The sequence below is a fragment of the Acanthochromis polyacanthus genome, chromosome 11, assembly GCF_021347895.1.
Source record: "Acanthochromis polyacanthus isolate Apoly-LR-REF ecotype Palm Island chromosome 11, KAUST_Apoly_ChrSc, whole genome shotgun sequence".
In the NCBI taxonomy this organism is placed as follows: Eukaryota; Metazoa; Chordata; class Actinopteri; family Pomacentridae; genus Acanthochromis; species Acanthochromis polyacanthus.
Genome location: NC_067123.1, coordinates 37,348,309 through 37,358,391, shown reverse-complemented (window position 1 = coordinate 37,358,391; position 10,083 = coordinate 37,348,309). Strand labels below are relative to the sequence as shown.

Here is a 10,083-nt window from a genome sequence, read left to right as displayed (position 1 = left end):
ACTTTTTAAAATTTTTATATGTACTTTGTATTAATCTAGCTGTCTAAAATTTAGAGGGTAATTCACACAGGTGTACGCTTATGCATACTTGGGTACATATATGATTTCTTCAAATATATATTTTAAACAGACATTGTTCTCTTTGCCTGGTTTACTCTAAATTAATGTTTAATTGAGTACATCCTAATATACTCATAGTAAGTGTCACCCTCAGTAACTGACATTCCCTGAAGCCGTTGCTAGGAAACAACCTTAAGCTAAGCTAAGCTAACACTGCTAGATAGTAAGGTTCATTCGTACTGTCTGCATTATATTCAGTAGATTTTAAGCCAGAACTGTCTTTTTAAGCTAGAAACATCACTCTTTATATTTTTTAAATCTCTGGCGACACCCAACACAGTAGAAGGATACTGCATGTTGGTGTCAGACTGTCAACTTGTTGCTAAAGGTTTTTTTTTTTCTTCTACATTTTGATCTTCGTAACGGCGACCATAACAGCACATACCGAGTTGCTGAATATGTCAGTTTAAAAAGAGGTGACTGTGTAACTGGTTTAAAAATAACCTCATATGTGCACTTTACTTCTAAAAGCGACGGTGTGGGGATTGTATCTGGTCCCCTGTAGTGGTTTTTTGGTCTGGTGTTGTGACATGTCAGCGGCTCGCAGACTTTTAAGGGCTTCAGCGCCGACGTCAGGACACTGCGCTTCACCGTGAAGATGGCGGAGGCTGCGGAGACACCACAACACCGGTTTTTCTGTCACTGCTGTAAATGTGAGACTAACCCCAAACTCCCGGTGAGTCGCTTTGGAGAGCTCTTTTACTATGCTGGCCCTGCGTAAAACCCCCAGGAGCGATGGATTAACACTTTCAGACTGGGTTTATTTCCAAAAACAAAAAACATGCAGGTTTAAGTGACTTATTCGTATTTTTTGTTTTGTTTTGCTGTAACATACCTACCGGGATCACAAAAGCACACATTGTCTGTAACAGTGACTTGGTGGTTGTTCCTGTGCGCACAGCAACGCGCTAAACTCTTAGATTGGAGTGAGGGAGTGAAGTCTGGCGAGCCACGGTGCCATATTTAGAAGCGCCACTGTTGGCGACTTGGTGTCCAGTTGTCTACTGTCAACTGCGTGTGAGAAACGTAAGAGGGGCTGTGTGGGTGTCACCACATGCGCCACCACGGTTTTACAAACTGCTGCATGCCACGGAGCGTCACATAGGTGCGTTTAACCCCTCTGTTTCAGTTCGTATCGTCCTCCTTTCTCTCTCTGTGCAGCTTAAAGATTGAACTATTTATAGTTTTTGCTGGGAGTTGATTTTTCCAGTCGATAAAACACTCATTTCACGGTGGAAGCGACTACTAGAGCGCATTTGGTGCGCGGCTGACACCTGTCATGGCACAATTACGCACAAGAGCATCTTAGCCGCCATGCACCACTAAGCTTCATCAGAAAATGTTGTGCAGATTTTAATGTTAGCATTGAAAATTTAGTAGCAAATCTAAAGGTGTAAATGTGCAATTTTCTCCACACTAACAGCCAAATTAATGGACAAATATTGAATCACTTATCTTACTGAAAGATCAATTGAATCTGAAAATACTTGAAAAGGTTCCTCCAGTATATTTCTGTCCATATATTTCAGCGTCCTGCTGTTTTCAGATTATTTATTTGGCATTGTGATATAACTTTGTGTAAGTTGACATAGCAGGAAAAGTGGAGCATGCAGCATATTCCCAGGTAGAATCAAACAACTCTTTTGTGCGACTGTGACTATGTGCCATAGTTCTGAAAGGGTCATGTTAATGCTGTAGCAGCACACAAGGACATCTTAGATAATACCGTACTTTCAACATTGTGACAAAAGTTTGGGAAAAGCCTTTTTGTTTGTCAGCATGACAGTGTCCATAGGCTTTGTTAGATTCTGTCCAGTAACCTTTATTAAATCCAACATTGCATATCCTTTAAAAGTAGGTGTTTTCTCTCTGTGCAGCCCAGCTGAAGGATGTAACTTTTAAACTTTTACTTAAGTCTGTGGGAATTGAATTCTCCAAGAGATGTAAAACTGAACTCACAGTGAAATCAGCTTCTGGAGTGCATTTGCTGCACAGCTGAAAGCTTTTCTTATGATACAGTGTCACTACCAGTCAAATATTTGGACACACCTTCTCATTTAATCTTTATTTTCATGACTTTTTACATTGTAGATTCTCACTGAAAGCATCAAAACTATGAATGAACACATATGGAAATATAGAGTAAACAAAAAAGTGTGAAATAAGTCAATACATGATTTATATTTCTTCAAAATATTGATTAATGCTTTGCACACTCTTGGTATTCTCTGGATGAGCTTCATGAGGAAGTCACCTGAAATGGTTTTCCAACAGTCTTGAAGGAGTTCCAGAGATGCTGAGCACTTGTTGGTCCTTTTTCCTTCACTCTGTGGTCCATCTCATCCCAAACCATCTGGATTGGGTTTAAGTCATGTGACTGTGGAGGCCAGGTCATCTCCATCATCTCCTTCTTGGCCAGATAGACCTTCTACAGCCTGGAGGTGTGTTTGGGGTCATTGTCCTGTTGAAGAAGAAATGATGGTCCAACTAAACGCAAACCGGATGGGATGCCATGTCGCTGCAGGATGCTGTGGTAGTCATGCTGGTTCAGTGTTCCTTCAGTTTGGAATAAATCTCCAACAGTGTCACCAGCAAAACACCCCCACACCATCACACCTCCTCCTCCATGTGGGAACCATGCATGTAGAGACCATCCATTCACCTTTTCTGGTCGCATAAAGACACGGCACATTGACCCGGATGCTGTTTGTATTGTTTCCATTGCCTTACCTTATTTCTGCTGCTTCTGGAAACTAGTCAGGTTAGTCGTACTGCCTACCAGGTTATTTTTCGTGCTGTGGGCTGGCATTGGCCTCTGGTTGCAGGATTGGTTGATGTAGTTCACCTGTTTAATTGATCAGATTTAAGGTTTGTTGTGGTTTGGGTGTTTTTCTGTTGTCAAAAAATCTGATTATTTTCCATGTAATTTTGCATGTCATTTTAAGAAACTTCTGAAGTTTGCTGGTGCTTTTATACAAGGCACTGAGGTTTTTTGTTGTTAGCTTTTTGAAAATTAACAGCTGAAGTAATAGGAAAACCTTAATCAAACAGAGGACTATGTTGTGTTGTTGTGTTTTCATTCTGAAAAGTTAACATCAATGGTCAAAAGTCTGTACCCGACCTCACCAGTATGTTGTGGATAAAAGGGAGCAAACCGCTGACACTCAGTTCTACAATCTTGGGGGCAGCTTTCCCACAGAAGTAAAAGCTGTTTTAGCAGCAGATTAATGCTCATAGTTATGGATTGAAATGAGAAATTTTAGTGCCCACTTACTTTTAGTCGTGGAGTGAGGATTTTGTTCTTCTTCTTTCCTTTAGGATTTCATCTGCCCCAGATGTGACTCTGGCTTCATTGAGGAGGTGGCAGAAGACTCCAGGTACAGTTCAGCTTTGGTGCTTAAATGCATTGTTCTTTTTATTGAGAAACTTTCCTCTCTGATTCATAAATGCCTGGAAAGACAGCGGTTAAAAACTCAAGTCAAAACTTAGAAAATAAAAGCTTAATTTTGCAGCACTGACAGATTTTTCTTTTCCTTCTAGTCTCCTGCAGGACAGCACAGCATCAGCGCCCAGCGACGACTCAAACTCCTTGTTCTCTGAAGTATGTCCTTACAAATGGCATTTTAATAAGAACATTCCTTCCTCTCTCAGGCTTTGTTTGACACTTTGCTTCTCTGGTCTCTCTCCAAGTTATGGCAGCTGCTGTTTATGGAGCGCTCTGCTCTGCTGTCGCATCCGCCCTCCTCCGAGTCCGACCCTGACGACAGCGAGCAGGTATCTGCAGCTCAGAGTCGTCCTTCTTCAGCCTCGCCGGTCGCTGCAGAGGCCAGAGAAACGGTGACTTCCTCCAACCCTGAGCAGGAGAGGTCGTCCAGGCCTGAGCAGAGGCCTGTAGTGGAAGGGTGTGTGGACATGGTACACAGAAACATCACTGCCACCGTTCTTTTCTCACCATAGAAGCTGTTTAGCACATAAACAGCGCTGTTTAGTATATAATTTACAAGAACAGCAGCAATAAGATAACTGCTTTAATACTGCCAGATAGAAACTACATTTACAGTTGTAAAAAATAAATATGTACTTGTCAAGTCCATGTGTATGATGGCAGTCTAAAGTTTTCAGTGACTCCTGTAACTCTTTTTATAATGGCATCACTGGTACACATGCATCTTTGTCACAAAAACGTCTTTCATTTTGGCCCTTTCAGAGATTTATTACAGGTGTTCCAGAAACATGCTATCATAATGAATTTGCTGGGTCAAAAGTATACATACAGCAGTGCTAATAAATAATAAGAGCTACAATAACTCAATGAAATAATCAAGATGTGTTTTAGGATGTAGGAGCCGTTGGAAAGTCAAGGCTGCCATGATAAACAGTCTTTATAAGTACATGTAAACTTTTGTTCACAGCTGTGTGTATTATTGCTTCACAAAATCAGAGAATGTTGTTTCATTTTAAAAGAAGATCGTACTGTTCTACAAAAACAAAAAATTGATGTTCCACAGCTTTTTTCTGCCACACCAGAAAATGACAAAAAATCTGAGTTTCAGTGTGTAACATGAAAAACTTCCCCATATAACAAGATGTTTATCATGGCCTAACAAGATATTATCATTATTACCGCATACAGTCTCATCAAGTCATAACATTATTCTATTTAGCCTTTTATAACATGAAACATTTTAAAGGATAAAATAGGATAAATACAGGAAAATTGGTCATTTACACAGTTTTATTTGAAGTTCTGCCTTAATTCATCAGACTGTGGACATCAGTCTTATTTTATTTTATTCAGAGTGGTTATTGTGGTGTCTGTGTCTGTATCTGTGTCTGTCGTCATTCTGACTAAAGAGAGCAGCCTCACGCCTCAGTAGATTTCATAATTTAAAATAACATTCTAAAATGAAGGCATGGCGCGCTTTGAAGCTGTGAAATCTGCTGTAAAGTCTCCTGAACACACTCAGACGTCGTTGCTGTGTGTTCTTGCTCTTTCAAGGATCGTGCAGCAGTTCTTGGCCGGCCTGTTTGCCAACAGCGGAAACCCCGGTGCTGCACCAGCTGCACTGTAAACGCCTTTTAATTCTCGTTTCGCATCATTTGCTTTTGACTTCATTTAACGTCGTGTGACATCCTCCCCGTCTCGCTCTCCTTTTTCTCCCCCTCCTGCTCTCTTTTCGCTTCCCCTCTCAGGTCCAGCATGCTGCAGTTGCACTCAAACCCGGGAGATTATGCGTGGGGTCAGGGAGGTCTGGACGCTGTCATCACGGAGGTCAGTAACACCAGAGCTGCTGAATATACAGCTCAGTGACAGCTTTATTAGTCTGAGCATCACTTCCTCTTCCTCTTCCTCTGCCTTTTGTAATGAAACATCGTCTCTCCCCAGCCTGACACCCACATCTTTCTCTGTGTTTACTACCAAATCTGTGACTTCTGTTCAGCTTGCATGCTGTTGTTCATTCATTAGAATTCCTCCACTTGTTTTCTCTCCCACTCATCTAGCTATTAGGACAGTTGGAGAACACAGGTCCTCCCCCAGCTAAAAAGGAAATGATCTCATCCCTGCCAACAGTTTGCATCTCTCAAGAACAGACAGGTGGTAATTCCAGCATGGCATCACATGGTCGCTCCGATACATCTCATGTTGGGAGTAGAAATGGCATTGGAATTTGTATTTATATGTATTTTACTACTTTACAGTAAGAGATACACACAGTCCTGCTGATAATCTCCTCTTGTCTTTACTGTCTTTCTCATATTTTCTGACCCTCCCTAATACTTTATTTCCCCTGACCTGTCTTTCTCTCAGTTCTCTGGTTTCTTCCCTCCGCCTACTCAGTTTTCTCCACCTTTAAAGCTAAAACAAACAGTGAAAATCTGGCAGCAGAGGAATGTCTGTCAAATATAATACTCTAAGCGGATGTAAATACAGTAAAATGGTGTCATTTTATTGTCACGCGTCATTAACTGTTGTCTTCATTTACAGCAACAAAAAATATTGTTCCCTTGTCTGAAAAAATCGAAAAGTTCAGCGAAAAATTCCCCCAATTTATAAAAATTTGCAAAATCTTCAGGAAGAAAATTCCTTGAAAGTTTCACTTAAAAATTTTATTTTAAAAAAATGCCCAAAATTTGCAAGAAATCTAAATTTAAAAAATAAAATTTGTAAATATTTTCAGAAAATGAATAACAATCTTCCAAAAAAAAAATCCTAAAAATATCTAAAGTGATTCCATAAAAATTCTAATATTTTCTTTAAGAACATTCAGACAAAAATCAACCAAAATCCAGCGAAAACATTTTTTTTTAACATTTCTTTTTTCCATCAAAAAATTTCCCAAAAATGTTGAAAATGTGGACGTTTTCACCTTAAAAAATATAGATTTTTTTCCCACATTTTCAAACTTTAAAATGACCCTCAGGACGACACGAGGCTTAAAGAACACATAACTCATTGTAAAAATTTAGATTTTTGTTATAATTTAGTTTTATTACCTATTTAATATTCTTTTCACTTCATGTAAACATTAATACTTTATTCTTTGATTTTACTAGACAAATCTGTGAAATACTTTAATTTACTGGTTTAAATGCAGGAAAACTTTCTACTAATTATTCAGTCAAATGTGGTAAAAAAAAAACATTCATAAAAATAGAAATTTTGATGTGGACATTATTCACAATTTTGACCTTTTTCTATCATCAACATGGAAATGAATACTTTTTTCTGCGATTTTACTAAATTTTATCTGTAACTAATCAAAAATGTCATAGGTTCTAAATGATTTACCATCCATCAGTCCTTAAGATCCATATTTTTGTTTTTAAATAATGGCACTTTCTTTAGTTGGTCAGCATGTAATTTCATAGTTTTTGGGGATTTTACTGGCTATTATCTGTAATTCAACAAGAGAAAAAAGATCTATAAAAACATTACTTCAATAAAAAATACAGCTAACGACTGTTAAACCTTTATTTTCTACAGTTTATCTGTTCATTCTTCTGCTCTATCTTGTCTTCCCATCCTCCTATCTTGGGTTTCGTCGCTTCTCCTTCATGTCTTCGTTCCTTTTTCCTAACTTTCCTTCTGGCACCTTTCCTTTCCCTTCTACTGTTCCTCCCCTTATCTTCTGTCCTTCCTCTATTCTGTCTTATTCTCGCTCTATTATTTCCTCTGCTATCTTCCCCATATCTTCCTTTTCCTCCTTCCATGTATTCAGTCCTTCTCATACCTTTTCTTCACCTCATTCTAACCTTCCTTTCCTCTTTTATTCTTTCCTTCCTTGTATCTTTTCTTCCCCCCTCTCTTTATTCCTTCCCGTCTCCCCTCATCCTCCTTCAATCCCTCCTTTCCTCCTCTTTATGGTAAAGATAAGGCCACTTATCCATGAAGGACACAGTTATGAGCCACATTAGTACGTCGTAATTACATGCTTTTTGGCTTGGATGCAAACTGCTTCTAAAAAGGCGGCAGTTCATGAAGGGGCTGTAGACAAATGAATGGTGTCACTCAGCTCAGAGTATTAGTTATACATTTTAATGACTTATTACTGTTAAATCGTGATTTACTGAGGGCTACAGTACAAGTGTAGCTCTGTGTTACACTCTAATAGCCTGTAGGCCTGTCTTGTGCATTTGAGGCCTAATGAATCATCACACGCTCTCTGATACTTTCCCTTTCTTTTCTTTCTCGCATTTCTTCTCTTCCAGATTGCAGACTGGAGTGTCCAGTTTGCAGGGAGGAGTATTCATTAGGGGAGTCTGTCAGGAAGCTTCCCTGCCTCCATTACTTCCACAGTGAATGCATAGTGCCTTGGCTGGAGCTGGTAAGAACGAGGAGTGGCTGTGGTCAGTAGGAATGAGGGGTTTCAAGTTCTGTTATCAAGCAGCTGTTTTAGGGTTTGACATCTGGATTCAGAGGCGGTTTTGTTACCAACAGGTGATGTTTTGTCAGGTCGTAGCCTCCCGGCAGACGCTGTTGTTGCCTCCTGCACTGCAAAAACTCAAAATCTTACCAAGTCTGTTTGTCTTATTTTTAGTCAAAATGTCTCATCTCACTTGATTTAAGATAAATTCACTTAACAGGGGACATTTCAGAAAGATGGAAGGACTTCTTTTAACCCTCGCGGGAAATCTTTGAACATTTTATGGTGGGAAAAAAGAAATGCTAAAAATATTTCTTTAAGAACATTCACAAAAAACTCAACCAAACTCCAGTGAATTTCGCTGGATTTTGGTTGATTTTTTTGTGAAAGTTCTTAAAGAAAATATTAGAAATTTTACTGATATATATGTAATCACTTTAGATATTTTTTGGAAGAGTTTTACTCATTTTTAAAAAATATTTACAAGAATTTTCTTTCCAAATTTGGGGTGTTTTTTTTTTTTTTAAATAAAAATTTAAGGGAAACTTTTAAGGAATTATTGGAATTTTCTTCCTGAAGCTTTTGCAAATTTTCAGAAATTTAAGGATTTTTTTTGCTGATTTTTTTGGGATTTTTTCAGACAAGGAAACAATATTTTTTGGTGCCTGTAAATGAGGACAACAGGAGGGTTAAAACATCTCAAATTAGGAGGTTACATGAAAGTGAAATTCTATTTTTCAGTGAAAAACTGTTTTTGTTTTTGTTTTTTTAGCATATCTGGCTTATTTCAAGACACCTAAGCTTGACGATCCTGGTAAAATAGAGCTTGAAATAAGTTTTCCCAGCTAATTTTAAGATCTCAATATTCTAAATATCATGTCTTATTTCAAGAAATCTTACCAAGACATTTTTCATTTGTTCTATTGGCAGATTATTTTCACTAATTTCAACATAAAAGTTCCTTGAAATAAGTTTTCTTTTCTTGTTTTGAGAGGGGCATTTTTTCCAGTGTGATTGACACGTTTTCTGTCGCCTCGCAGCACGATACCTGCCCAGTGTGTCGGAAAAGCCTCGATGGTGTCGATAACAGCCTCCCGCCCACATCGGTGCCCCCGGAGGCCCAGTCCATCAGGACAGAGCAACAGGAGAGGCAGGCAATCTGAGAAACAGGCCAACAACTCTACCTCCTTTTTTAAGAGACACACTCCTCACCTGAGACCTTTCCCTCTGCACTGACTGCTTTCAGATAGAAGCACACATCCAGTCATAATCTACAGTTCCAGCTCTCACTCCATTCATTCATCTCTGCTAAAGGACCTTTGTGTTTTCTACTCAAGCATATTCACAGATTTTTATGCTACACCACGCACAGCAGGATCCAGCGGTTTGCTGACGAGATGCAGAGGTGATGTGTCCTTCTCGCTGCGCTGCCCTCTGAGGTGCTTTTCTGAATGACTGACTTTGATGTCATGAACTAATCGCTGCCGAGCTGCCGGTGGTTGTCAAAATGACGAGAACTCACAGAGTTATGGAGTAACACGGTTGCATTATTCTCTTGGTAAGACAGTTTCTTAATGCAGTATTTTGTTAACCTTTTACCAAAGTTGTTATTAAAGCCCAAACCCTGTGACCCTCAGCCTCCACACCTTCTTTTATTCCCATAATTCTGGAGATTCAGAGGCACATATTAACAAATGTTTCAAAACAGTTGGTGTTCAGTATTGTTGTAACTTTTTTGTCAGCTTTTAGTCAGATCTTAAACCTCCAGATATCTGAAATACAATATAATCTTGCCTTTTTTCTTTTCTTATATTTTAAATTAGCATTTTATTGTCTGTAGCCTGTACAGCAATATTATTATTGGTGGCACTAATGCAGGGCTGCACAGTGATGTAGTGGTTAGCACTTTCGCCTTGCAGCAAGAAGATCCCCGGGTCAAATCCAGGGGTGGGCCTGGGATCTCTCTGCATGGAGTTTGCATGTTCTCCCTGTGCATGTGTGGGTTTTCTCTGGGTACTCTGGCTTCCTCCCACAGTCCAAAAATATGCTGAGGGTAATTGGTTACTCTAAATTGCCCGTAGGTGTGAATGTGAGTGTG

The 10,083-nt window shown here is 39.2% G+C and overlaps 1 protein-coding gene across 1 annotated transcript; it reads left to right on the top strand.

Annotated features, from left to right (window-relative positions):
• Window positions 1–464: 464 nt before the first annotated feature.
• rnf115b (ring finger protein 115b) lies at window positions 465–9,615 on the top strand. The gene is made up of 9 exons (XM_051955091.1): window positions 465–796; window positions 3,439–3,497; window positions 3,661–3,721; window positions 3,811–4,022; window positions 5,120–5,188; window positions 5,314–5,392; window positions 5,623–5,716; window positions 7,831–7,946; window positions 9,026–9,615. Exons 1-9 carry the CDS (start codon window positions 719–721, stop codon window positions 9,146–9,148), a joined length of 891 nt encoding a protein of 296 aa, XP_051811051.1. The 5' UTR covers window positions 465–718; the 3' UTR covers window positions 9,149–9,615.
• Window positions 9,616–10,083: the final 468 nt, after the last annotated feature.